This window comes from Anas acuta, chromosome 24 (genome assembly GCF_963932015.1).
Source record: "Anas acuta chromosome 24, bAnaAcu1.1, whole genome shotgun sequence".
Classification (NCBI taxonomy): Eukaryota; Metazoa; Chordata; class Aves; order Anseriformes; family Anatidae; genus Anas; species Anas acuta.
This window is the reverse complement of record NC_089002.1, coordinates 5,100,756-5,127,796: the sequence shown is the minus strand read 5'-3', so window position 1 is coordinate 5,127,796 and position 27,041 is coordinate 5,100,756. Positions and strand designations below refer to the sequence as shown.

The 27,041-nt window shown below is 49.7% G+C and overlaps 2 protein-coding genes across 5 annotated transcripts; both read left to right on the top strand.

Moving 5' to 3' along the window:
* Positions 1-1,360: 1,360 nt before the first annotated feature.
* On the top strand, positions 1,361-22,120 carry KLHL12 (kelch like family member 12). 4 transcript variants are annotated; one of them, XM_068659836.1, is made up of 12 exons: positions 1,361-1,426; positions 1,676-1,873; positions 5,934-6,087; positions 6,857-7,074; positions 9,593-9,742; positions 11,521-11,635; positions 13,998-14,104; positions 15,068-15,263; positions 16,252-16,410; positions 17,463-17,561; positions 20,029-20,215; positions 20,522-22,120. In XM_068659836.1, the coding sequence occupies exons 2-12, from the start codon at positions 1,688-1,690 to the stop codon at positions 20,646-20,648; spliced, it is 1,698 nt and encodes a 565-aa protein (XP_068515937.1). In that variant the 5' UTR covers positions 1,361-1,426; positions 1,676-1,687; the 3' UTR covers positions 20,649-22,120. The 4 variants fall into 4 exon arrangements, with proteins under 4 accessions (XP_068515937.1, XP_068515936.1, XP_068515935.1 ...); XM_068659835.1 differs by having other exon boundaries at positions 1,422-1,465; XM_068659834.1 differs by lacking the exon at positions 1,361-1,426 and having other exon boundaries at positions 1,586-1,873.
* A 2,074-nt stretch (positions 22,121-24,194) lies between these two features.
* Positions 24,195-26,426, top strand: RABIF (RAB interacting factor). Its single transcript, XM_068659752.1, has 2 exons — positions 24,195-24,491; positions 24,932-26,426. Exons 1-2 carry the CDS (start codon positions 24,252-24,254, stop codon positions 25,172-25,174), a joined length of 483 nt encoding a protein of 160 aa, XP_068515853.1. The 5' UTR covers positions 24,195-24,251; the 3' UTR covers positions 25,175-26,426.
* The last annotated feature ends 615 nt before the right edge of the window (positions 26,427-27,041 follow it).

Below are 27,041 nucleotides of genomic sequence, written 5' to 3'. Positions count from 1 at the left end.
TTGTTGGGTTTTTAATTTGCAGTTACACTGCCCTCGGGTGTAATCAGCCCGGCCCATACCCAGGGAAGAGACCTTGTGCTGCTGTGCCAATATGTTACCAGCTGGACAGCTTCCAGCTCTCCTCATGGCTCCAGACATGAGAAACAGCAACAGAACTGCTGCTCTGCCAAGCACAGGGGGGTTGCCCTGTATTCTTCACAGACTTTTGTACAAGGATATTGAATAAAAGGAAGAGTGGAAGGAACAATGGGATGTTTTGGGGGAGCTGTGGTTGCCCATGGGCTACCACATAGGCAACCTGTGTTCTAACTGGAACAGTGAGATGAATTTAATATAGGACCATAGAAAACGCGTACGGAGCCCCTTTCTCCTTGTGTTCTGGTTAGAACACAACAGTGGTGACACCCCAGCTACCTTTTGCGGATGGAGCCCAGCCTGGTTCCCTTTCCCACCACTCCCTTGACAGCAAGCATGAGTTTCTCCCCTGGGGATCCAGTTGGCCTGCTCCAGAGTAAAGCCAGAATGTAAATCAACATGTAAGAAGTGGAGGATCAAAGAGTCTGGGTTCTTCCATGACTGTAGCCACAATAATCTTGCCCATCCCAAACTGGTAAACCACTGCTGAGGAAGAATCCGGAGTGGCCTGCTCCTGCTCCAAGCTTGAAGGAGAGCGTGAGTGCCCAAACGCTGGCCTGTTTTTCCAGCAATGTCAAGAAATCCCCTCTTCCCCAAAACCTTGCCTTGTTTTCAACCAGTGAACAGTCATCATGCAGTTGGCCTGGGGAGGATTAAAGGTAATTCTTAAACCAGGGCTCGTAGCATGACCTGAAATTCAGTAACTGACTTTTTCTCCTAGAAACTGCAACACAAGAACTGAAAACAGACTTGCATGTCCTCAGAGGAGCAGCCCGGTGCAGCACACAGCTGAACTCCAAGATCACCTGTGATTTTTTGCTTTTACCGATTTTGCAGTTTTTTATTGATTTTACTGTTTGTCTCATTTTTATTGTTTGTCTCATTTTTACTGTTTGTCTTGTTTTTTACTGTTTTAATTGCTTTTACTCTTTTAATTGCTTTCACTGTTTTCACCACTTTTCTGTTTTTTACTGTTTCGCCCTCTTTTTCTTCATTTTCTTCTCATTTCGGGGCAGCGGGACCTCCCCCTTCTCACCCTACCACCCCCCCCAGCGCCACGCCTGCACGACCCCTTCCGAGCAGGCACCGGGAGTGCCATTTCCCTTTGAAAAACCACATTTCCCCACAAAAAAAAAAAAAATTAAAAAAAAAAAACACAACTTTGCCCCTCAGGCTGGGGAAGGGGGGGGGTGCCCGTTACCAGGCAACGGCGCGGAGCCCCCCCCGCGGGGGGGGGGCGGGGCGTCGCGGCCCGCTGACGCCATCACCGCGCGGCGGGGGCGGGGGAGAGGTGCGGGAGGGGAGGGGGCGGCGCGGGGCCGCGGGGCCGGTGAGGGCGGCGGAGGGGGAAGAACGGGGGGGGGGGAGCACCGGGAGGGGAGGGGGGGGGGGGCGGCGCTGCCGGGCGGAGGGACCCGGGGCGGCGGTAGCGGGGCGGGAGGGGCAGGGAGGAGGGAGGAGGAAGGAGGAGGGGCGGTGGCGGGCGGGCGCCCCCTGGCGGGGCGGCGGGGCCATGTGGCCGTGCTGGCTGTGCCCGCAGGTGCCGGGCGCCATGGCCCCCCCCAAGGACATCATGACCAACTCGCACGCCAAATCCATCCTGAACGCCATGAACGCCCTGCGGAAGAGCGGCACGCTGTGCGACGTCACCCTCCGCGTGGAGCACAAGGACTTCCCGGCCCACCGCATCGTGCTGGCCGCCTGCAGCGACTACTTCTGCGCCATGTTCACCAGCGAGGTCGGCGGCTGAGGGAGGGCGCTGGGCGCTGAGCCCCCCCGTGGTGGGGTGGGCCCGGATCTGGTCGGGGGTGGGGGGGGTGGGAGCCCACTGGATCCCTCGTGTGGTGGGCCTGGGGCTCTTTGCATGGGAAACCTGGATCCCTCTGGATCCCATTGCGTGGTGGGCCCAGATCCAGTTGGGTGGGGGTCTTGGATCCCTCTGGATCTCTTGGTATGGGGCCAGGGTCCAGCTGGGTGGTGGGCTTGGGTCCCTCTGGATCCTGTTGCTTGGTGAGCCCGGATCCAGTTGTGTCGGAGTCTTGTATCCCTCTGGATCCAGTTGGGTGGGGGTCTTGGATCCCTCTCAATCCCTTGGTGTGGGGCCTGGGTCCAGTTGGGTGGAGGTCTTGGGTCCCTCTGGATCCAGTTGGGTGGGGGTCTTCGGTCCTTCCAGATCCCTTTGCACAGTGGGCCCAGGTCCTGTTGCATGGTGGTCTTGGATCCCTCTGGATCCCTTTTTTGTGGTGGGCCCAGCTCCCTCTGGATCCATTGGCATGGTGGGCCCTGCTCCAGTTGGGTGGGCATCTTGGATCCCTCAGGATCCATTGGCATGGTGGGTCCAGATCCCACGGGGTGGTGGCTCCTGGTTCTTCTGGATCCCTTTGCATGGGGTCCCCCTTGGGACCCCATCAGATTCTTCCAGCTGGTGGCTCTGGATCCTTCTGGATTTCCCTGCGTAGAGGCCCCTGAGTCCCCTGGATCCCCTCACAGTGGCCCCGAATCCCCCTGGATCCTCTCAACAGCAGCCCAGGATCTCCTGGTGCATCTGGGTGCCCTCACAGCAGCCCCAGAGCCCTCTGTCATGGCACAGGGGGAGCAGAGGCAGCAGCTGGGACTGTGCCCCACATCATGGTCTGCTGCGTGGCCAACCCGCACAGCAGGGAGCTGGCAAAGCAGGAGGTTCTGAGACTTGTCCAGATTTTTCTAGGGCTGGTTTGTGTCTTCCTGCTTCTGAATATCTGCCTTCCGAGGTTACCAGCCCGAGGGCAGAGCTGGGGGGGCTGTGGCATGCACCTTAGGCCGGGTGGTGAACTAGGGCAGCCACTGGAAAACTGAAATGGAAGTGGTTCACTCACAGCCTGGCTGATAGCTGGTACCTGCTGGCTTGTGGTGCTACTCTTGCAAAGGGGATGCAGCCTTTGGGGCTGGGACCTGGGGCCCCTGTAACTTTACTCATGAAATCTCACTTGCGAGGACCTTTGCTCTCACAGTATTTTCTATATTAACTCGCATTACCTGCGTGCTGTTTTTCTGCATCACTGAAAGGTAACGTTAGAGTCGAAGCTAGCACTCCTTCATATTGTTAGCAGAGAGGAGTGCCAGGCCTTCTCTTTTGCAACTTTGAGTCAATCTTTGTGGCTTTTTCATACAGAGGATGCTTTCCTCATCCTAGCAACTTCTCCATCAGCAGAGAGAAACATGACTAAGCAGCCCAAAGGTCCTAAAGACCTTCCTGCTACCCCAGTGCTGCCTGCAGGAGAGAATCATTTCCTTTGTTGCTTTATCCAGCACTGACCACCGTTGGTGGTTGGTTTGCCAACCCTTCCTTCGTTGGGTGCTGGGTGGGGTGAGCAGCTATCTTCGTTTTTTTAGTTCCGAGGGAAGCAACCAAAATAAGACATACGTGGACCAACCGCATAACAGTGCGTTTTCTATCTACTGACTTCAATATTTCAATATTCTGTATTTCTAGCTGTCTGTTGTCTTCAAGAAATTTGCAAATTTGACAGCTTTATGCCCGTTATCTGCATAAAGGAAATAGATATTTTTTATAAAAGAAAGTACACAAAGCAAACTCAGTCCCTGGAGGCGGAAGTTCTCAGTTTATTGATAGCTTCAGCATATGCAGCTTAATAGCACTGTCCTTGCTCTTTGTGTTTCCCCCTATGTTCTTGTCAGTGCCTTTGACTTCATCTACACGGTCTACAGAGCTCCAGTTGCTCTGCGTGCTGCAGAATATTCTTGTGGCTGCTAACGAAGGCTGAGGATGGGTTTACTTTGGATCTGAGCTGAGATTAGCTCTCCTTGCTCCTTTATACTCTCATTTTAACTCTAACATTGTAATGACCTTAATTCGTAGATACGATTCTTCCTAGAAAGATCAGTACATCCAGTGCCCAGTGGGCATAAGCACTCTCTCTCTCATGCCCCCACACTGCCGCTGCTGTAAGGGTTTTACTTCTTTTGCTTAGTCTCTATCCAAATTTGCTTTTTCGTACGGAAACCCCAAAATGACAAACCTGCCAAGTGACACAGGCAATTACTGTGTGTTTGTGGGAGAAGGTTCTTTCCAGGAAATGACAGCTTGGGAAGCCTCAAAGTGGCCCTACTTCCTCTGTGTGTTAATGACAAGTATGCTGGTGAGTGTAATAGGGCAGCACTTGGTTGCCATCCAAACACTTGTGGGTACAGAGTGTTTTGGCCTTGGCTGTAACTTCAGGGAACTCAAAATGCCGGATTGCAAAACGTGCCAACAGCCTCTGCAAGGGCTTCCTTTGCATTTGATTGCTCATCTCCAGCAAACCTGGGGACTACTCGGTGAGCTGCAACGTGTGGCTTTTGTCAGGGTTGGGCTGCAAGGGGTTTTGCTCGGAACTGGTCCCTGGGTTATGCCCTGTGCCACTCACGGTGTTGTGTCTGCATGGCCAGAGGAGCACTGTGCCTTTTATCTGTTGCACAAAGCATCTCAGTCTTGTTTTGGGGAATGGTTTGTCTAACCCATACCATGAACTCATTTTGACTTCTAAATGTCGCACAGCAGGTCAAACGAGGTAATTTCCTTTTCCTGTCTGATTCTGGATGCCATGAAGTTTTTTAAATGTGTCAACAGACTTGAAAGGCCTCTCCTTCAAATTACTTTGAGTGTCACCATTCCCCCCTCCCATGTTTCTCTTGATTCCATGATCCCTGCATTGCAGAAGTGGCTCAGTCTCAGCAGAGGCTTCTCTGCTGTTGCTGTGTCATCAGCTGCCTCTGTAGGAGGACATCTGACTGCTCTTATTTTCTCTAATCGTGTATCACGGCATTTTTCCCCAGCTGTGGCCAATTCTAAGCCAAGTGATGATGCTTTGATCATGCTTCCTCTTCCCTGAGTCTTTGCTCACTCAGTCCATAACCAGCTTCAGTCTCATTCTTAGCAAGAAACGTGAGGGCTTTCATCTGAATTGTGCTTGCACTGATACTGACCACTTCTTCAGAATTCTCAGGGAAAAAAGCTGAGTTTTGCAGCATGCTGCGTGGCGACATCCTTCTGTTGAGGTCCATTCATGCTGACAGGAGGTCACAGCTCTGTGCGGGGTGTGATTAGTAATTCCACCTGCCAGCCCATTGTTCGTGAATCATCAGATGCTGTGCCAGCAGCTTCGTAATGGCTGCATTAAACCACCAACAGCTGATGCTCTGTGAAAATGTAATCTCAGTTCTGCAGCCATAGAGGTGCAAATTGGGTGGATTCTCAGAATTTACTGTTCCCAACAGTAACATTCCGTAGAAAAAGTAATTATTCCAAAATGATGCATCTTAGAGATGATAAAAGAGAAAGGAGACAAAGTCAGGGTTGTTTAAGTACCATCACTCTATGTACTTTAATTGTGAGTTTAACTTCAGTATTTCAACCTTTAGCTGAATTTTTTGAGCTAGCCATTCTTTGTAGAGACTCTCACCATAAGCGAACAGGATGGATCAGGAATTGAAGTTAAGAAAGATTTTTATTTGGATTGGTTTTAGAGCAGAGAAATAAGCTGGGGACACCATGTAAGCTGCGGCATGTCTTACACATCCAGCCCAGAAAGGAACCCCCTGAACTGTTCCTTCTAGTAAAGCTCGGAGTTTCTCACAGAGGATAGAGTTTACACGTGCCATTTGTGTATGATAATTAATTTCTGCTCAATCTCAATTTGCTCATTTTAAAATGCAGTTTGACTCTCTTCCAGATGTGTAATAAACTAAACTGCTGAGCACTGTTGCCTTTTTGACCAGATTACTGAACAATAATCCTTTGTCTCCTTTCTGATTTACAGCTCTCGGAGAAGGATAAACCCTATGTAGATATCCAGGGACTGACAGCTTCCACCATGGAAATCCTGCTAGATTTTGTGTATACAGAAACTGTTCACGTGACAGTAGAAAATGTCCAAGAACTGCTCCCAGCAGCGTGCCTGCTTCAGCTAAAAGGTAATTGCCAAGAATCAGCAGAAACTGCACAATTGCTGCTGCTCAGAGACCTGGTTTGTCTGACCTTCTGTAAATGGAAGACAGATTATGGGAGGCATGAAATCTATAAGCAGTGTGTTCGTTCCAGACCTGAGCACTTCTGCCTTGAAACCATACAGTTTTTGTCAGACTTCTTCTATTATCTTTTGCACACTGGCCTCATTGGTAGAGGAACTGACTTGTCTGGAAAAAAAGATGGTAAAATATTATTTTTCCATGGTTTGGGCTACTTTATATCTGCATGAGAATACCCAGGAAGAATTCAACAAAATAATAAGCAAATCCTTGATATCACTTGGCCTTGCCATCACAATGCGTCTGGATCATAACAACCTGGTTGATCTGTGCCTACGGAGCTATCCAAGGCACCTATCAAAAAGACATTGGAAAAAGCCTTAAAAAAAAAATCTGGTGGCCATATCCACTAGCATATACCTTCTTGGCTTATAGTCCACGAAGCTGGGTCAACTCAGATTTGAGTCAGTTCCTAGTATTGGATTTGTTTAACATGTAAATAGAATAGACAGAGATTGAAACAGCCCAAACAATTGCTCTTTTGCTTAGTGTTACCATTTTCCTCAGAAGAAATGTTTGCATGCATGTGTATTTCAAGCTTGTTTTTGAGTTGGTTTTTCATTATTGTTTAGAACTTTATTTTCTGAAGCCCTTTCCAAAGCAGAGGATTGATAGTAAGCATGCAGTGCTCATTCACCCCTCCAATTTTCCGTAGGTGTGAAACAAGCTTGCTGTGAGTTTCTAGAAAGCCAGCTGGATCCATCAAATTGTTTGGGCATTCGGGATTTTGCTGAGACACACAATTGTGTTGATCTAATGCAAGCTGCAGAGGTCTTCAGCCAGAAACATTTTCCAGAGGTGGTTCAGCATGAAGAGTTTATCCTCTTAAATCAAGAAGAGGTTGAAAAGCTCATCAAGTGTGATGAAATTCAGGTAAAACCTGAAAAGTACTGTTACCCTGCAAAGCGTTAAAGTAAAGCATTGAAACCAGTTGGGGTTAAGTCCACACTTCTAGGGTGGATTTCACACATTCAGTTCCTGAATTTTGGAATTTAATTTCCAAAAAAATTCTTCTAACTTTTCGGCCTTGTAACCTCAAACTGATGAGTAACATGCAACTTCTGTGTAAGAATTTATTGTCAGGCAAACGTTTCCTGCAAGTAAGGCAATCACAGTTGGTTACCTCTGCAGAGTTCTTGTTCCCTTTCCTCCTCATTTCCCTGGAGGAGCATTCGGAGGTTACAAAGACAAGTTGTCTCAATGCCTACATATCAGAAATACCCGCAAGACATTAACTTCTATTTGTAGACCTTTGTATGCTACTCAGCAGCACAAGGAATGCATGTGTCATGCCAGGCATTTGGGTGTCCTCTGCTTTACAAGGAGCAGAATGCATGATGGTGCAGGGTAGTCAGATTCTTCAGGGAGTTACAAGAAGATTTTATTGCCTGTGAGTCTGGTACATATTCTGTTCCCTCAGGGTTAGTTTCTGGAGGATTTACTACTTGGCTGGAACTTGTCAAATACTTCTTTTTCCAAGTTTTCTATGAATATGTATTTCTTGAAAATGGAAATAAGGTGAAAATTGTGAGGACACTGGTTTATTTAATTAAGATGGATTTCAGTGAGAGTTAATGTTTGCTTCAGTTCTAAAAGAAGTGATTAAATCATTATTCAGAGTTTGCGGTAATACAAGCTCTTAGAAACAAACCCATGTAAGTGATACCTGTGGTAGAGTTCCTGAAAAGCAAGTGCAGGGCTAGCCAGAGGAGAAGTCTTAATGTATGCTTTGAAAGTCTGCTGTGAAAGCGGCCTTCTGCCAAGCTGATAGCCTCTTGTTGATAAACCTGCTTGAGAAAGAACATGCAAGACAGCAATGAAAAACCCTGGTGTAGGCAGTGATCAGCAGTGGAAAAAGGCTGAGTGTGTTTGGTATTTAACAGGCAGCAGCTTCAATGCAGTGAAGCTTATGGTTGTGGTGAGTACTGGCATAACACTTCTGCTGCTCTGGACAGGGGTAATGTGTTCAGGAGCAAAAGTGATGTATTAGAGGGTACTGAGAAAGCACCAGCTGCAAAGTCCCCTGGCTTTTGGAGAAGTAGGTCTTCTTTTGGAGTAGGGTTTCACTGTGGTGTTCTATTTAGTGTTACCTGTCATATATCAAAAAAAAACAGGCATGATTTAACATACAACAAAACTGTTAAATGTATCAGAGAACAGTCAGTTAAGGAGGGAATAAAACGATGTGTTGATTACTGCATTTTTGGAGGAGGTGGGGAAAATTGGAAGCAGCGAAGTACCCTGCTTTCCTTTTGTGAGCTCTAATTGTTCTTTCCCTGTAATTCAAAAATAAAGAGGCCATTTCTAATTGCAGTGTTACAAATATAAATCAATGGCATGGAAGAATTGCCTTACATAATTAACCTCTATGGCTCCCTGCCTCAGAACATTCTTCAACAAATAGCTGCAAAATGAACTTCAAAGTGTACTGGTCCTATATGGGTGGGAAGACTCGGTCTTGTTGTTACAGGTCTCCTTTTATCTTCATGTAAGTTGATCGTAATAATGATGATCATAATAAATTCATGGCTCACTTGCTTTTAAATTGGACAATCTGAAGACCTGCAAAAAGAAAATCGAGCCCAAATAATATGTAATAGGTCTCTTTACAATTAATTATTTATCTTTTCATTATCAGATTAATCTTGCACAGTTGTGCTCAGCATGCACTGGAGCTGCTGTATTTGTAAAGCTGTCCGAAGCACCTGAGGTTCTCTAAAAGTGCCAAATTTAGTTGGCTCAGTCAGTGTAAGCTCTGGAAGTGGTGTAAGCACTGGCATGTGGAGGTCCTAAGTGGAAGGAGAAATAAGTTAGAGTCAGAACAGCAGTGTTCACACCTTCTCCACTCTGAAATCCAGTCTTTTGTAGTTCCTTAAATGTAAATTGAAGTAAAAGACCTCAGATACACCCAGTGTTATGACTAGAGTGTTAGCAGGGCAGCGTGTGGGCACTAGGCTGCAGGGGTTAACGTGAGGCACTTTTCTCTAAAAAGGAGACGTGATTCTGGTCACCTTTATGCTGGCACTCTGCAGACTGCAGGACAATGACCCCTGCTCCGAGTGGGAACCCCTGGCAGTTGCAGCCTTTCCCTGGGCTCTCTCAGCACTTGGGGGCCAGGTCCCACCTACCATAGGGCATTTCTGGTACTTGTACTGTCAGTTGCTGATCGCAGCTATAAGGAAAAACCAATTGCAGTTTTAAGGAAGAGAAAATACGGGCTTGTAATCAGTGCTTGTAAATACTGCTCACAGAAATTTCCATAACAGACTAACTGGAGATGTCCTGCTCTCTTGCTGGCTCTGAGCAGCATCAGCAGTCTGAAAGTCATCTGTTCCACGGGCAGTTGCTGAATTACCCTGCGGTCTGATCGGTGTGTGTCTCCTTTTTCCAGGTGGACTCCGAAGAGCCTGTTTTTGAGGCAGTTATAAACTGGGTGAAGCACTCAAAAAAAGAACGGGAAGCATCGCTGCCGGAGCTGCTGCAGTATGTGCGCATGCCGCTTCTCACCCCCCGCTACATCACCGATGTCATCGACACCGAGGTATCAGCAGCCCCGTGTCCAGGGCACAGAACAGCTGGGAGCCAGTGTCTGTGTGTGGTTGTGTGCTCCCTGGTTAGAATCCTGCTGTCCTAACAGCGTGTCAGAAGCTGCTCTCCCTACCAGTGCTTTTTGATGCTGAACCTACAGAGGTGTCCCCGTTCAGCTGCAGTGCCCCCTGTTTTACTCGGAGGTAGTTTTCTGTGCCAACAGTGACAGCATCCTGCTTTCAGCTGGGAGGGAGTCCCATCCAGAGGAATTACTCAGTTGTCTCCTGATAGGTAGCACCTCTCTGTTCTCATCTGTTACCTTCTGTAAGGAGCTTTCTGTCTTCCATTCATAAGCCCTAGTGGGTCTCCTGTAGGTGGAGACAGGCTGCTGACGTGGGATGCTAGGGAGGAAATGGCTGGAGAGGGCCTCATCAGTTGTTTCAGGTGCAGATGCCCTTGGCTGAGGAGGACAGCAGCATGTTAGGTCCAGGGTCAACACACAGCTGAGAGCCAGATGTAATCCTTTGTGTGGCTGGGGTGTTGCAGAGGCAAACCAAACTGTCGGTGATTACAGATCATGAAGCTTTTGCAGTGCAAGTTTAATTCCAAATGAGTGATGCTGACCCAGTGCAAGCTTTGACAGGAAGGTGCAGAGAAGGTTCAAAGCAGTGTCCTTGTCCGATGGTGATGTGAGCTGTGGCTACTAGCCTTCATCAGGTGCTGAATGCAAAGTGAAGACATGGTCACATATGAAAGTGGCTGATCTAGCAATGTTCATCTCTGATGTGCCAATGGCTGCCTACTACAGGTGTTCTTAAATAGGGTCAGCAAGTATGTAGTCAAGTAGTGCCAGGGCTAAAATGTGCTTAGTCAGATTGGTATGGTCCACCTTAAACTGAAATTGAGGTTAACACAAGAGGGACTGGTCCCAGAACAATTAAGTCTGTTCCAAAAGCAGGCTAACACGTTGCGTGGATAGGGCTCCAGCTTTCTTAGTGGTGAGGATGGCACCTCTAGACTGGAGGTGAGACGTGGTGATGGTAAGACATCATCATCTTGGTACAGTGTGGAGAGGAGAGGGTTGGCTGTGTGGCATCATCTGCCCTGAACACCCTGTCCTTGCACAACCACAAAGAAATTGTAAAAATAAATCTTAGCTTATTGCAGCATGAAATACCCAAAGGGAACTGAACACTGAACATTCAGGGGAGGGCAACGACACACTGTGTTACTCATGGAGGATATGACTGTCCTTGGGTGCAGCGCCCCCAGCTTCTTTTGAAGGAGACCTTACCTGCTTCTGTAGTCTCTTTGTAGCTCAGTGTCCCGTGTGTATAGGGATCGAGCTAATGGACCCAGCAAAACTGCTTAGTTTGTGCTTTGCTCCTTGTTTCGTCTTCAATGGCAGGTGCATGTTGAGTTGATGATGTGGGGCAGATCCAGCCAAACTGATTTCAGTCCCTGCCAGTCCCCCTTCACAAATGTATTTCTGCTGGCTTACATGTAGCAGAAGTGGATTTCCCTTAGTTTTCCAATGTAAGTATTTTTATCATGGAACCTGCAGTGCCAGACTTTGCATGAGAAATGAGCCATGTCTTTCCAGCTGCAGTTTAGTTTTGCGTTGTCTTTGCCTTTCCTTGCATGCAGCATTTGCACCATGACACTACTAGCAGCAGCCTGCACACAGGTCATTTCAATGCTGTCTGAATTGACCAGAGCTGGCTTCAGGACAGTTCTCAGCAGGGATCTTAAAATACCTCACGCATACCAGTGACTCATGTTTTTCCTCAGCCTTTTATCCGATGCAGTCTGCAGTGCAGAGACCTCGTCGATGAAGCTAAGAAATTTCATCTTCGGCCTGAGCTCCGCAGTCAGATGCAGGGACCCAGGACAAGAGCACGTCTAGGTGAGCAGCAAGGGCAAGGTCACCGAGGAGGTCTGGGGAATTGGCAGGTGTTGTGCTACAGGTGCTGGACAGTGCCTTGTAATTGTGCAGAAGAGCTTTGCAACGGTAACTTCTTGACACACAGTCCCCTGTGGTAAAGAAAGGGGAGCAGGGGACAGAAGTGTGTTTTCGTAGCACAGGTACTTACTGGCAGCGCAGGGACTGGTTGGTTACCTTCAATCCAAGGCCTCTGCTGTAACCACAAAAAGAGTTTACTGAATTATTGGTGCTTCCAGATACGTTTGCTCAGCATGCAGCTGTCCAAGAAGTTTGGGAAGAGTTTCTTCCTATCTGAAAAGGCAGTTATCAGCGTCAGAGATAAAAAGAAACAACTGTATGAGAGTGAAGGTTAGTTTTCAACAGGGAATCTGAGAGGGGAAGGCACAAGGAGGAAGACAGAGAGGTGCCTCATTCCTTTCAGAGGTACATTTTTCTTAACCTCATTTTCAACTTAATCTCTTAGGACAAAAAAAAAAAAGCTGGTTTTATCTGCTCTTTCAGTGCCTCCTACTGAGCACAGTTGTTGAGTTGTTGGGAAAAGTGCTTGGCTTAAGGCTGGAAGCTCTTGGGAGTAGCACAAACAGTAGGAATTACCCCCAGGAGAAGAAAAAGCATTTTCAGCTTCTTCCTAACAATGGCCCTTCCTCACCTGACTCCCGTTCCCATGTCTCCAGACTCTCTCTCTGCCTTTACCCCGGCTGCACTCGCAGAGCTCTGCCCTTGCTGCCAGCACTGACACCTCTTCCCTCAAGCAGCCCTCCCTGGGTGCTCTCCAGTGCTGCTGCTTGTGGAGAGGGACCCTGAAAAAAAGCTTTGTGGCCAATTCTTGTTATTAACACTGTTTTAGGGGTTGGAAAACAGTTTAAATACTAAAAGAGGAGGGCAAATTAGGTTTGTCAGAGAGAGATTGATTAGGTTTTTGGCCCAGAGGCATTATTGTTATGATGTGGTTTGACCTTCAGCATAGTCCAGCCCACAGCACATCTTCTTTTTTTCCGGGAACATCCACCATCAATTTCAGTGACATTCAGTTCTGCTCTGCCCGCTGTTTTAGAAAGAGGCATTGCATTTTGTTCTTGGTTGGAATATTTGAACTGATAAAGGAAATGTCACAGAATTGTTTCATTACTTATATTGGCAAAAAGTTTGCACCTTATTTCAAAGGTTCATCTCCTTCAGATTCAGTCCAAGTTCTTTTTTGTTTGTTTGTTTGTTTTAAACTGATTCAATACCATCTGCTATCAGGAGTGCTCTTATCATCTGCCATTTATAAATGGTCATCAGGTTGCCTGTTAACTTCCTGTTGGATAAACTGAACTGATCGTGCCATCAACTGTCATAATGTACAGGAAACTTTCTAAGTTCCAATTTGTCTTTGGAGCTTTTTTCTGAGTCCTTTCAAGTTACATTTTATATTATTCTCCTTCATCTGAAGTGGCAATTGTTTTGCTTTGGGATGGACAAGGTCTTGCTAAATCTTTGTTGCTCAACGTTCAGCCTTTCTGCAACGAAAAGCTGGATAGCTCCGAACTCTATTAAAATTCCCTACTACACAAATGCAGGGATGATCATCTATTTCTAAAACTATGATAGAAACCCTACCTTCAAGGCAATCGTTATAAGGGAAATCAGAATTAAATAAGAAATTAGAACTCCCCAGGTCACAAGTCTTATTTTTCTGTCAAGGAGAAAATAAGAAAAAATCAGGGACCCTTTGAGAGAACAGAAAGTAAAGGGAAGGCAACTTTGAAATAAAATACATTAAGACGTAAGAGAGAATTCTTGGGAAAATATTGCATTATTTTTTCAGGCTTTAGTGAGCTTAACTTTTACTTCTTGGAGAAAAAAGAAGGTGCTATCTGGTTTGGATGTTGCTTGTAAATGAGGAGAGAATGCCATTCTTTGTGAGGAGGGTAGAGGGAAGCAGCCATCCTCCTTCAGCTTTCTCAGGGCTAAGAAGTTTACAAAAGAAACATGGGAGAGAATACAAAAGAAGACATAAACAAGCCAACTTGTGTTCTTAGGGTCCGTCTAACATGGGGAGGAACTGCCCGCCAGTGGACAGCTTCTAGCACCCAGGTTAGTCTTACGGCCACTCACCCTGGAAGGGTTTCTCTCTTCCTACCCACTGACACGAGAGGGGACCCGGGTGACTTTTATCTGCATTAGGTTCTTGCTTCAGAACAGTGATTAAAAAAAAAGGGTGATTTAGAGGCTGCTTCTTGCACCAAGGAAGGCTCGGTGTTTACTCAGATGATTGCCTTGAGGTGCCCCTTTGGTTGTGAAGGGACTGACCTGACGTTGCTCTCCCTCTTTGCTCTAGGAGCTAATGAAGTCCTGCTTGTGATCGGTGGCTTTGGGAGCCAGCAGTCACCTATTGATGTTGTGGAGAAATACGACCCGAAGACTCAGGAGTGGAGTTTCTTGCCCGTAAGGGACCAGTTTTGACTATCATGGGGCTCTACAGATTGCTGTCATCAAACACTCACCATATGACCATATACCACCCTCTAAATAAAATTCCTCTTCGGGTTTCTCTGCATTCTGCTTAGAATTTATGACAGAAATTCATTAGGGTTTATGAGGTTTACACTGTGAATGCTAAAACTGCTTCATATTTGAAGATTTACTAAATAAGCTTTTTATGAGAGCTTGCTGTCATATTTCTAATGAGATGAGCCTTCAGAGACCCACATCTTTGTTGTGGGAGTGAGAATTTATGAGAGGCATTTTTGATCTTAGGGGGGTGTTAAGCTCTGAAGTTTAGTAATGATAATTGAAATGTCAATAGGAGCAGTATAATCAGTCCTGCTTTCAGGCAGGCTGCATGATCTCTGCTTGCATTGTTTCTGAGCAAAGCAGGATATATTTAGGAAGAGAGCTGCTGCATTGGGGACTATTTCTACTGAAATTTAAAATTGGCTTTATCAGTGTGAAATGGTGGAGAAGTGCCTCTACTTTAGCATCTGTAGTCACAGAAGAACTTACACTACCTTCTCCAAAATTCTGTTCTTTTTTGGAGGCCAAAAACTTTGGATATTTCCATCAGATCAGTCTCCACATTTTTCCCCTTGACAGTCTCTGCAGGGAGCCAGTGGGAGGAACACAAACCTCCAAGATGAATCAAAGACTCAGCAGAGACAGAGGATAAGTTGACTTTCTAATGCAAAATATTTTAGCACAAGGAGACCTGGGCAGCAAGAGTAGAAGCGGAGGAAGTCAGATGCAATTTATACATTTTAGCCAGGGCTGTGCCCTTGAAATCCACAGTGCCATTTGTCTCTTTGGCCATTTTCCAAAAGAGCAGTGAAACAGGATGGAAGAACCGCAGTTGTTGTACATATGTCGGTGTTATTTCCTCTCCTTGACCCTTTATTGTCTTGGCCCTTTTAGAGCATTACCCGTAAGAGGCGCTACGTTGCTACGGTGTCCCTGCACGATCGGATCTATGTGATTGGGGGGTACGACGGCCGCTCGCGCCTCAGCTCTGTGGAGTGCTTGGATTATACATCAGATGAGGATGGAATCTGGTACTCTGTAGCTCCGATGAACGTGCGGCGAGGCCTAGCAGGAGCCACGACCCTGGGAGGTACGTCCAGGTCGCTGCACTGGCAGGGCAGTTCTCTGTCCTTCCTGTCCTCTGGTCGTCCTGAAATGCCCTGAGCTGGCACACGCAGAGCCGGTGGCTCTGAGAGTCTGAGAGTCTGGCATCTCATTTGGGTGGAGAAATGGAAAACTTCTTGTGTGTGTATCCCAAGAGGAGTTCTGTCTCCATTCTTCAGGCATGTGTCTGTGCGTTGAGGGATGGCAGCTCAAGGAAAGGTAATGGGGTGGGAAGCTCTCGGGGTGGTGACGGTGTTGGGTAGTGCTGAGCACAGGAGTACAGCAGTAACTATCCAGCACTGGATAAGAATTGAATAAGAGTGAGTGGTTATAAACAGGCCATAAAGAATTGGTGTGGAAATGAGAGGAAGTTTTATAGCTGTTAAAGTAGTGGTAATCTTCTTAATAATATTGGTTACATAACATTCATTACATCTCAAATTCTTACTGTATCTATTCTGATGAAACTTCTGTAAAAAATGTGGCCGTTTTGAAGATGACACTTGACAGATTTGTGAAGCATCATGTGCATTAGGTTCTCCAGCATAAGGAGCTGGTCTTGATGCCTTTTGGATCCTCTCCGTTTGCTACCCTATAATCACATTCTCTGGGGCGGTGCTGAGGTGGTGTTAATGGTGGCAGGGTTTGGGCACACCATTTTTTCTGTATGTTCTGCAGGATGAAAAAAAAATAGCTGGGACACGTATGCTTTCTTTTATCCATCACCAAGAAGCAGATTTAAAGGCCAGATGGATTTTGTGTTTGTTTGGTGTGTTGGGTCTGTGAGCAGGCTAATGCAGCGAGCCAGGGTGAGGAGGCTGGGTTCGTCTTGGCTCTCAGTGTGCCAAGCTCTGCAGTTGTTCCTGCATTTCGCAGTCCCTGTTGTAGGTTTGCTCCATCTGTGAGGGCCTTCTTGCTCCATGAGCACGTTTGGTCCTCGATGCGGTGAGTCCAGCCTCTCTCTCACGTTGCAGACATGATCTATGTTTCTGGTGGGTTCGATGGAAGCCGACGTCACACCAGCATGGAGCGATACGACCCCAACATCGATCAGTGGAGTATGCTGGGAGACATGCAGACAGCACGGGAAGGAGCGGGGCTCGTTGTAGCGAACGGAGTTATCTATTGCCTCGGTAGGTACCAGAGGACCTCAAGGCATTCAGCAAATAGGTGCTTTTTGCAGAAATGGCAGCGCAGATCCTTTCTGCACCAGTTACAGCACATCTGGGTTAGAAGAGACACCCAGAAGATTTAATTTCACCAAACTGAGCACTGCACGGTGCTGTCAGCCAGTGCAGCCTGTTCTCACCACCCTGTTCTCACAGGGCTGAGGCTGGATCTGCCCCACAACAACAGTAAATGCTGTTAGAAGCAAGTGGATCACAGTCAGCCTACATTTGAGGGACTGCTGAAGCGTAGGGGTGAGCAGTGGCAGTTGAGGTTTGCAGGGCCAGGGCAGTGGCTGAAATGCCCCAGAACACGAAGCAATGCTGGCTGTAGCACTCTGGAAATGTATCTTGGGCTGTATGTGTTCTAACTCCTTTCTGCAGCACTTGTTTCATTTTCAGAGACCCCTGAGTTTCAGATAACAAGCTTATTAAGGTCTTTAAAATGATTTGGTTCTGGAGATACTTTCAAGGCACCAAAAAAGGCAGGCCCAGCACTATTTTCTGCCCTCATCGGTTGCAGTCCTGTTGTTCTTGGGGAGTCTTGAATATCAGACACTGGTTTATGGGTCTCACTTCTCTCTCCCAAGTTCCTCACCCCCATGCTGTCCCCCAAGGCAGATGCCAGCACAGTGCTCCTTTGCTGAAGCAGCACAACACCATTTTTTGGTATTGTCTTGTGAAACTGCTCTTTCAGCTTTTTATGCTTTCATCTTCAAGGCATCCCAGCGTATGCTATGTTTAGGAATATGGGCATCGGGCTTGGAGGTGGCTCTGCAGTGCAGCTCTAAGCTGGCTGTAGTGGTTTGGAGGGGCAGTGCCAGCGCTTGCTCCAAGCTGGCTCAGGTCTGGCCCTGCAAGCTGCAGAGATCCTCGGTGTTCTGCCTGCCCAGCGTTGGGAGTTGTGCTGGTTGCAGGGCAGTGCCATGCCAAGGGTGAACCGGGCACGTTACTGCTCCCTACACAGAAAACATTTTCCAGAACTCAGACCCATGGTTTGCTCCTCTCTTTTGTTTCAGGTGGCTATGACGGGCTGAACATTCTGAATTCTGTCGAGAGGTACGATCCCCACACTGGACACTGGACAAATGTCACACCAATGGCCACCAAGCGCTCAGGTAAGAGCCCACAGAGCCTTGAGGTTAAAAGCGTTGTGCTGCACTGAGGAAGCCATCATTGCTGACTTGTTCTGCTGCTCTTCGGGATGTTGGCTGGTGTCAGTGGGTGGACTGGCTTTGAGGAGGGACTGTTTTAGGACGTGCTGGCTTAGCTCCCCAAGGGAAGGATTAGTTCTCACATGCCTGATGTCTGCATCCCATGCTAAGACGTGAATAAAGGAATGTGGTTTTATAGGTTGCAGGGAGAGGAAGTCTTGTGTGACTGCCCTAACTAGGAACCGGTGCATGGCTTGAAAAAAATCTGGCAAGGAAGAAGCAATGTAACAATCCCGTGTAAGATAATGGGACAGTTTGCTAAGTCAGTGCTCATCAACTGCACGGGGCACTGTAAAGGCAGGGGTGCTTGGCAAGCTCTCTTTCACCTGCCCTGCACTTTGTGAAGTGCTGGGCCTCAGCTCCTGGGGCAGCGGGAGGGCAGAGACCAGTGCTGCTCGGGCAGTGTTAAACTGCTCAGCTAATGATGACTTGAAACATCGTGTAGCCACACTTCAGTTATCCCCATCAACTTGCAGTTTCTCCATCCTGCTTGGAGTCCTCTCTGAGCTTTAAGTTTGGCAGCTGTATCTTGGAGCAAAATAAAGTTTAAAGCCTCCTTTTGGAGTGATTTACTGTCTCAGCTGTTACTCATTTCTCAAAGAAGTGCAGCTCCCTTCTCCCTGTGTGCTCCAGTGCTGGCCCCAGGCCACTGCACTGCGCCTCAGGCCTGCCCCAAGCCTCATGGCAGTGCTCAAGAGCAGCCGTGGCCTTGCTGAGCTGCGCGTGGCAGGGTGGGAAGCTCAGTGCTCCACAGCTTTGTGGTTCTTGATGGAGGAGTTCTGCTTACAGGCAGTCTTTCAAAACCCTTTTGAAGTTGCTTTTTCTCTAATAATTCCAATAAATGTCCTTTACAATTAGCCTAGGCAGCCTTGTTTCTCTTTGTTCTCTGCTGTAGTATTCTTGTTTAGAGACAAGAGCTGGTTACTCAATTAAAACTGTTCTCTGTTCTAAAAACATTCAGGCTTTCTTGTGCCTGCAGTGCATTCACCAAAACCTCAGGCTTTAAATATTTACTCCTGTGACAGAGCCATTCCTGTTAAGTTTGGGTTGGAAAGTATTTCCCATATGCCAAGAATGGATTTGATTTAGAAGTTGGTTGCTTTACACACCCAGAAAGATCCCACATACCAATGTGTGATAAATCTATGGCTTTTCCTACATCAGAGGAAACATGCAAGACCTAATCATGGATCTCCAGAAAGCGTAAGAATGGGATGCCTTTTTCCAAGTGGTCTGTTGTGTGCACCATAGAAGATGTCGTCTGGCAAGACCAAAAGCAAAGAGTTCAAAGGGAAAGCCATTTATAAGAAGTCTTTCCCAGGTCCATGCCAGTTTCCCACAAGACTTGGAGGCTTTTGATAGCAGTGCCTCAGCCCGCAGAGCAGACTACTTCAGTGCCACAAGCAAGCAGGAACGCTGTGAGGCTCCTCATACCAGCCACATTCCTTCCTCAGTGCCGTGACTGGGAGCACAGAGATCTGAAGCAAGGATGTGCCCCAAAATGCTGCTGGGCACAGTAGCTACATGGTGGTGCTAACGTCCTGACAGGGTTTACTCAGCTCTGGAGACACAGCTCAGAACAGCAGCAGCTGTTGGCAGGAGCACACAAGGCCATGGAGCGCACGGGTATCTGACTTACCTTGTTTGCTCTGAGAGGGGCTGCAGTCTGCAAGCTGAGGCTGGCAGGGGGTTATTTCTGCTGTTGTCGCAAATCCCAAGTCAGGTCAGCTCTGTCACTGATCACTTTTCCTGGGGCAGGTGAGAACAGCAGCTCTGCCATGCCTCAGCCACTTGAGCCTCTGTGCCTGTGCAGCAGACACCAGTTTTCATTTCCCGGCCTCCCAGAGAAGTAGTGTGAAAGAAAACCCTCCTCCAGCATCACATGGAGCAGGGGCATTGTCCTGGCTACAGCCAGGGCTGGGTGACACCAGGGAGCCAGAAACAGCAGAGAAACCCAGCTTTGTGGTGAAACCCACCAGGAGCACATGGCTTGTGGCAGCCTGTGCAGGGCTCGGGGTGTCCTTCAGCCAGGATGAACATCTCGCCCTGCTCCTGCTGCCCTGGCTTCAGTGCTGCTTAGATCCCCTGGAGCTGGAGATCCAGCAGCATTCAGTAGTTTGAGGTTTCCGTGTATCATTTTGGAGGCACCAAAATGGGTGATAGCTCTTCAGTGATCCTTTAGATATTTATTCTCTTTTATATTCATATATGGATTAATACACATATATTTATTGATAGATAAAAGCATAAGGAGATATCCTCTGAAGAGGAAGAACTGACCGAGTTCAGCCTTGCTGACAGCAAGCCCTGGGCACAGTGCCGACAGTGTCAGTCGTGGCTGTAACTCTTCCATCCTCCTCTCTCTCCCCAGGGGCTGGAGTGGCTCTGCTGAATGACCATATTTATGTAGTTGGTGGGTTCGATGGGACAGCACATCTCTCTTCCGTGGAAGCCTACAACATTCGCACTGATTCCTGGACAACTGTAACAAGCATGACAACTCCCCGCTGCTACGTCGGGGCCACGGTGCTGCGGGGAAGGCTGTATGCAATCGCTGGGTAAGAGACAGCCCTGGGCTGGAGAGGAAGATGCTCTGCTTGCTGGAAGAGGTGCGAGTGATTTGAGGTGGCGCGACCTGCTGCCACATTTCAGGTGGCCTCTCACAGCCCACGTAGGCAGTGTGATGGTTCAGGGTCAAGACAGGCAGGAGGGTGGCAGCAGATAGCAAAAGAGAGCCTCATAAAATGGTTTTATTTCAGGCTGTCCCTGCCGTATGTAACCATCCAGCCTCCCAGAAAGGACTGGGAACGCCTCAACCTCTTCCTGCAGCAGCATCCCTCACCTGTAACTTTCTGTCCTGGCAGGTACGATGGCAACTCCCTGCTGAGCAGCATTGAGTGCTACGATCCCATCATCGACAACTGGGAGGTGGTGACCTCCCTGGGGATGCAGCGGTGTGATGCTGGAGTCTGTGTCCTTCGGGAGAAGTGATGCAAAGGGCGCTTACAAAGAAGAACACCCTAAAAAGTCTCTGCTGGAAGAAGAGTCCCAAGTGATTTGCAGTGACTGTTTCTGAGAGGTGTGGATGCTGTGGAAGTAGGCACCAGAACAGCAGCTTTCTGTGCTGCTTTGACTAGAGCATGTGCATAAACGTGTTATCTCAGCAGTCATTTGAAATCGGGGGCTCTGCGTGAAGCTGGAGAGAGGTGGTGAAGTGGATCAGGAGAAGCTGCATTCTCTGCTGTTCCTGTGGCTAATTCTATCAGCAGAGCCGGGGTGTCCCCAGAATTGGCATGAGCCAGCGTGGTGAAAATCCAAGGACATCTACACACAACTGGGGGTATCTTCAGCCACTGCAGGACCATGCGGGTCCTCTGGTTGCTCTCAGCAACGTGGACGCGTGCGGGTGGAATCCAGCTGCTCTTATGTTCCAGCTTCAAATCATCTTGTACATACTGAATGTTTTTAATTTGCTCCTCAAGCACGTATCTGTGCAGAGCCAAATTGAGTGAGCATGTGTAAGGGGGTCCTGCACTGGAGCTGCATCCGCAGGTTCCTCCCGGGTCTGCACACAAGGAGTCGCAGATTAAAGCTGTCAACTACTGAGACCCAAAAGCCTGAGGCTGCTGGGGGCAAAGGGCAGGGGGGAGAAACTCACTGCCTAGCGTGGAGGCGGATCTGCAGCACTTGTGCTCCAATCACGGGACTCACCGAGGTTCACCACATCACATTTCCCTTGAGAAGCTTGACAGATCCAGCTGCAAGAAGCTGCATTTTCTGGCAGCAGGAGCCTTGCTGTGACAGGCAGTGCCTTTGCTCCTACCCCTGCAGGGAGGTCACCTCGCAGAGGCTGAGGCCCTGAGCGTAGGGACGCAATTGCTACTGTCTATGTCGACCTTGCTGGCGAGTGACTGCGGTTCTTCCCTGGACAGGTGTCTGTCCGGCACACCCACGCCAGCCTTGTAGTCGAATTCATTGTGTTGATTTTCCTTTTCTCCAGGATTTTTCTGCTTCCAGGCGCGGTTTGGAGTGACACCCAGGGTTCTGTTTTGCCCCTGTGTTCTCAGCTCTCCCCTGCCTCTCAACTCCACATCCTCTTACACCAGCTGTCCTTTGCCTGCCCTACAAGCCCCAGGTGAGCGTTTCACCACTGGCTCCCTGGGGCACTCTCCCCAGCATGTCTCCTGCCTTGCTGTGTTTCTGGCAGCGCGGGCTTTCCTCTGCCGTCAGCTTGGCCCCCGCAGTGCCTGGGCTCTGTGTAGTGCTGCTCGTCGAGCTTACTGCTGACTCCTTGCTTAGGGGACAGGGTGGGATCAGGGATGTGGTAGCATGACTTAATTATGCACTTTCAGCCAACGCTCTGACCTTCTGCGTTTGTTTCTATTACACAAGTGTTCTGTGGTTTTGTTTCCTATGTTTATTTTTTAATGAAAACATGAAGAATAAAATATTTCCTGAGCCAGTGGGAGCTTCGCTTCTATTCTCTACCCTCAAGACGTTTGCCTGATCCCCACGTTGAGGATTTGTACGAAACTCTGGTAAGACCAGGCAGCCACCTTCAGCCGTGCCTCTGCCCTGCTGCTTAGGTCTCTGAGTGGCGTTAAAGAGCAAGGGCTCCATCCCTTTGGGATCCGCAGTGCAAAAGCCCGTGGGGCCTGGGAGGACGTGCTAACCGAGAATTAATTTGTTGCAAGAGGTGCTTGCAAAGAGTGGCAGCAGAGATGAGGAAAACACCCTGTGATAATACTGTTGTAACAGAGTCTGCAGTTGCAAAAAATAACAGCTCCTTTGTCCACCATGGAAGAGTGGGATGAATGGAGCCCAGTATTAATTCAGCTGTCACTGGTGTAGCTGCAAACTGTTCTCCTGGTTTCTCTCTACAAACCTTCTGGTGATTTTAAAACAAGCTGCTGTGTCCTGCCCCAGCAGCCTTCTTTGGAGTAGTGGGTGCCTTGGGGCTGCTCACAGCGGGTCTTGGTGAGTTTCACACCACCTTCATTGCCTCCACCCTCCTCTCGGCCCTGCAAGCCCAGAGATGGCTCAGGAGCTCTGATGCCCAAGCTCTGCCTCACAAACACCCACAGGATCCACAGGACGATGGGTTTGTGTCAAACAGCCACGCTCACTTCCCAGCTCCTGGCAGAGAGCGGAGCTGTGGTCAATAACACAGCAGCCAAGGCTCTGGGATTTCCCAAGCTGGAGCCTTTCATCAGCTGGATTTCTGATGAAATCCTGTGTCCTATTTAGTACCTTGAACATCTGCTCCCTTTTCTGGCTCCTCCTGAAAGATCTCAGGCGCAGCCATTCAGGAGGCAGCAAGAGAATGGTGCATGTTTATAATACAGTCAGGAAAAAGCCAGAACCGGGGCTCTTCTGTGTTGTACCTCCAACAAAGCAGTGGCTCCAATCAACCGGGCCACTTCCCTTTTTCCAGCAGAGCTAACAGCGGGCCCCCAGCTGGTCCTGAGATCAGCACAAACCCCCAGGGCCTCACACTCACTAATGGGTGAGCTTAAGCCACCCAGGCCTCAGGACCTGGGCTCCTCCTGCAGAGCTGCTCAGAGCCACTGGCACAGCTGCTGTCTGCTCAGGGTCAGGCTGAGGGAGCTCCATCTTCCTGTCCTGGAAACCATTGTGCCCTTCCAATGCCCTCTTCCCCCCTCTTTCCCCACTGGATCCACATTTCCACAGTTCCCTCTGTGCCTCCACGAGCCACACTGTCCTCAGCCCAAGCTCTCAGAAATGGGGTCAAAGCAAACGCCGGCGGCAGCCCCGCAGGAACCGCCTGCCCTCCGTCCCTCCCAGACACCACGAGCCAGGCCCTGCCTGTCCCCGCAGGGCCCAGCTGGCTGGCAAACAAACAGATTTGGGCTGCCAACTGGTCGCTGCCAGCTTATGAAACTGCCCCACTTCACGTAGGAACAGCTCCGTCCACCTCACGGGGTCACAGAATGGCCGAGGTGGGAAGGGGTCTGGGGATCACCTAGGCCAGAGAAGGGCAATGAAGCTGGTGAGGGGCCTGGAGAACAAGTCCTACAAGGGGCAACTGAGGGAGCTGGGGGTGTTCAGCATGGAGGAGGCTCAGGGGCGACCTTATTGCACTCCACAGGTGCCTTAAAGGAGGCTGTGGCGAGGTGGGGGTTGGTCTGTTCTACCATGCGCCTGGTGACAGGATGAGGGGGAATGGGCTAAAGCTTCACCAGGGGAAGTTTAGGCTGGATATTCGGAAGAACTTCTTTGCATAAAGGGTTGTGAGGCACTGGGATGGGCTCCCCAGGGAAGTGATAGAGTCACCATCCCTGGAGGCCTTTAAAAGCCTCAAAGATTCTGGCTGCGGCCACACGGGCGTGATATGAGAGGGGTGACCCGAGGGGGGCGAAGTGTGTGGGGTGATGTGAGGGGGGTGCTCTAAGGGGGGTGCTGTGCTTGGGGATGACCCGGGGGGCTGTGCTCTGGCAGTTGGCTGACCTGAGGGGGGGGGCGTTGTGAGGCGGCCCCCTCAGCACCGCCCCGCCCGGCGCAGGCGCACGGCGCCGCCTCCGCTCCCTGCCCAGCGCCTCAGGGCGGCGGCGGCCCCAGCGCGCCTGCGCGGCCATGGCGGCGGCCTGCGCCGGGATGGAGCCGGCGGCGCCTTCATCCCCTGCTCCTGCTCCTGCTGCTCCTTCCCCTCCTTCCCCTTCTTCTTCTTCTCCTTCTTCTCCTTCTCCTCCTGCCGCCGCGCCGGGCTCGGCCGAGCTGGTGTGCGCGCAGGGCCGGAACTTGAAGGCGGTGCTGTGCCAGCGCTGCGGCTCCAGGGTGCTGCTGCCTGGCGCCGCCACATTCGCTCGGCGGGAGGTGAGGGGGGGAAAAAGGGGGGAAAAGAGGGGAAAAGGGGGAGCAGGGAGGGGATGGGGAGGGCACAGGGAGAGGGGAGGGGGCAGGGAGGAGGGGGAGAGGGGCAGGGAGGTGGGGGGAGGCAGAAGGACGCTGGGGGGCAGGGAGGGGCACAGAGGGGGTGTGGGGGGCACAGGGGGGATGTGGGGGGCACAGAGAGAGGGGAGGGAGCACAGGGAGATAGAAAGGACGGAGAAGGGGTTTGGGAGCAGAGAGGTGGGGAACAGAGAGAGATAGGGGAAACAGAAACGGAGGGAGGGAAGCAGGGGATGCAGAAAAAGAGGTGGGGACGGGGAGGTACAAAGAGGGAATGGGGGGCAGTGAGGTGGGGGTGCAGGGGGCAGGGAGGTGGCGGTGCCCCCCCCAAGCAGGGCACTGATGTTGTGTTCCCCCCCCCCCAGCTCCTCCTGCCCGCCATGAAGAAGAAGGCAGTGGCGGCGGCGGCAGCGAGCGGCGGGGACGTGGTGCGGGAGCACTGGCTGGTGCGCGACATGTTCTCCTTCGAGAACGTGGGCTTCACCCGCGACGTGGGCAACGTCAAGTTCCTGGTGTGCGCTGACTGCGAGGCGGGGCCCATCGGCTGGCACTGCCTGGACGACAAGGACAGCTTCTACGTGGCACTGGAGCGCGTGGCCCACGAGTGACAGCGGCGACACGGCCTGGGCTGGGGACGGGGATGATGAGCACCGGCTGCCGGGAAGCCCTGCAGCCCAGCTGCCCTGCTACCGGACAGCTCGAGGGGCTGAGCTGAAGCCCAGCTGGGTGAACACAGCTCGGCCGCCGTGTGCCTGACTGACCGCAGCCTGGCAACGCCACGGCTTTATTGACTTACAGCCCTGCTGGCTGCCCCGGCCCAGGGCACTGATCCATAAACTAACCAAGAAACGCAACATCGGCACAGCTGGCTCCTCACCAGAGCCCACCTGGGGAGGGTGTCGCTGGTGGGAGGTCCCCAGTGACCCGCAGGGACAGCTCACTGACAGTTTCACCAAGTAGCTTGATCTGCCACTGTTGCTAGAAGCGGTCCCGGGCCTTCCTGGCTGCTCTCTGTCACTTCTTCCTCGTGTGGCAGCTGTTTCCATGTTTTAGGATGTCTTTCAGGCTGATTGGTTTGTGACACAGTCTTATAAATGTGGATGCTGGCACAAGGGCAAGAGGAGAAGAGGACTGCTGTGTTGAATCATGGTGGCAGCATAAATTGTCTAAACTACAGCCAAAGCAATTGTAGGGTTTAAGGCTGTGTCTTCTGTTGATTTTCAGAAGAGATGTACCCTGCCCCAAACCTTAACATTTAGGTTCTCTAAAACCTCATCCTACTTGACAACTGTAACCTGTAAGAGTATATGGCACCTAAAGTGTGTGTAAGGCATTTAACTAACGTCATTATATTAACTGAGTACTTGAAAATAAAATAAGATACAGCTAGAGCTCACTGATAGAATGGCAAATAAAGAAAATGCAAGCCCAGGAAGGAAGAGTGAAGAGATTCCATCCTGAAAAGGATTTGAATCATTGGACAAGCAGCGTCTGATGACCGAGTGTCTCAGTGCTGAAGAATGTCAAAACAGCTGTGTGCACATTAAACAGAGATGTCAGGAGACGATTCCTCTTCTGTAAAAGCAGCTGGCAAGAGCAGCGCTGGGATATTGCATCCAGTGCTGGCCTCTCTCTTAAAAGATGGGCACAAAGCTGACCAAAAACTGAAGGAGCCTGCAGCAGGCACGGTTCTCAGTCTTTTGGCAGTCATGGTCCAGTTTGTATTCTCGGTTTGCAAAGTCCTGGATGAATAATGGAGCAGCTTTATGGTGGTTGTATTGGGGCACATCTCCAGAGGACGTGCCTTGCTGCAGGAGGTGTATCAGTATGCTGTGCTAATGAACACTTCTGGTACTGATGCAGCTGGCGTTGTGCTGGGGCAATGAAGTTCTTTGTTCACCACCACAGTCAAGATCTATCGTAGGTAAAGATGAAAAATGTTGCTCCTTATGGCTGTGGGAGAAGCTTTTGCCTCACTTCTCTCTCCTAAAACCATTTTGGTGGCAGGAACCTAAAGCAGGCACAGCCTCAGGTAGATTGTCCCCAAAGGCATCCCGGTCTGGTTTGATGACAGCAGGTGAGGGAGAAACGAGTCCTTTCTTTTCCAGTGCTCCAGCACCTGCACTTTTCAGATTTGAAGACTCTGCCTTAATATAAAAGTAAAGCAACCGAGATGTTGGCTGTTCTGGGGCTGCTGTTACAAACCTCAGCTGTGGGCAGGCAGTGGGAGGGGGAGTATACCCATGTAATGTGTGATTTAGGCTCTCACTGGGGTAGAGGATGAGTCTTGTGCTATGTCCTTGCTAAATGTGTCACGTGCACATCCAACACGAAAACTGTGCTGCTTTCTTCGTGCCCTTCTGCTTGTTTAGCCCTAAGCTCTGTAGTTGAACAGGGTCATTGAGGAAATGTACCTAGAAGGGCAGGAGAGACAAAGAAATAGTGGGACCGCATCACTTCAATGTCACTTTATCA

Bases quoted from the DNA above. Each gene is read 5' to 3' on its own strand.
- KLHL12 (XM_068659834.1), top strand. From the start codon at position 1,649: ATGTGGCCGTGCTGGCTGTGCCCGCAGGTGCCGGGCGCCATGGCCCCC. The intron at 9,743-11,520 runs GTATCAGCAGCC...GTTTTTCCTCAG, and splicing joins CCGATGTCATCGACACCGAG to CCTTTTATCCGATGCAGTCT. The intron at 15,264-16,251 runs GTACGTCCAGGT...CTCACGTTGCAG, and splicing joins AGGAGCCACGACCCTGGGAG to ACATGATCTATGTTTCTGGT.
- RABIF (XM_068659752.1), top strand. From the start codon at position 24,252: ATGGCGGCGGCCTGCGCCGGGATGGAGCCGGCGGCGCCTTCATCCCCT. The intron at 24,492-24,931 runs GTGAGGGGGGGA...CCCCCCCCCCAG, and splicing joins CCACATTCGCTCGGCGGGAG to CTCCTCCTGCCCGCCATGAA.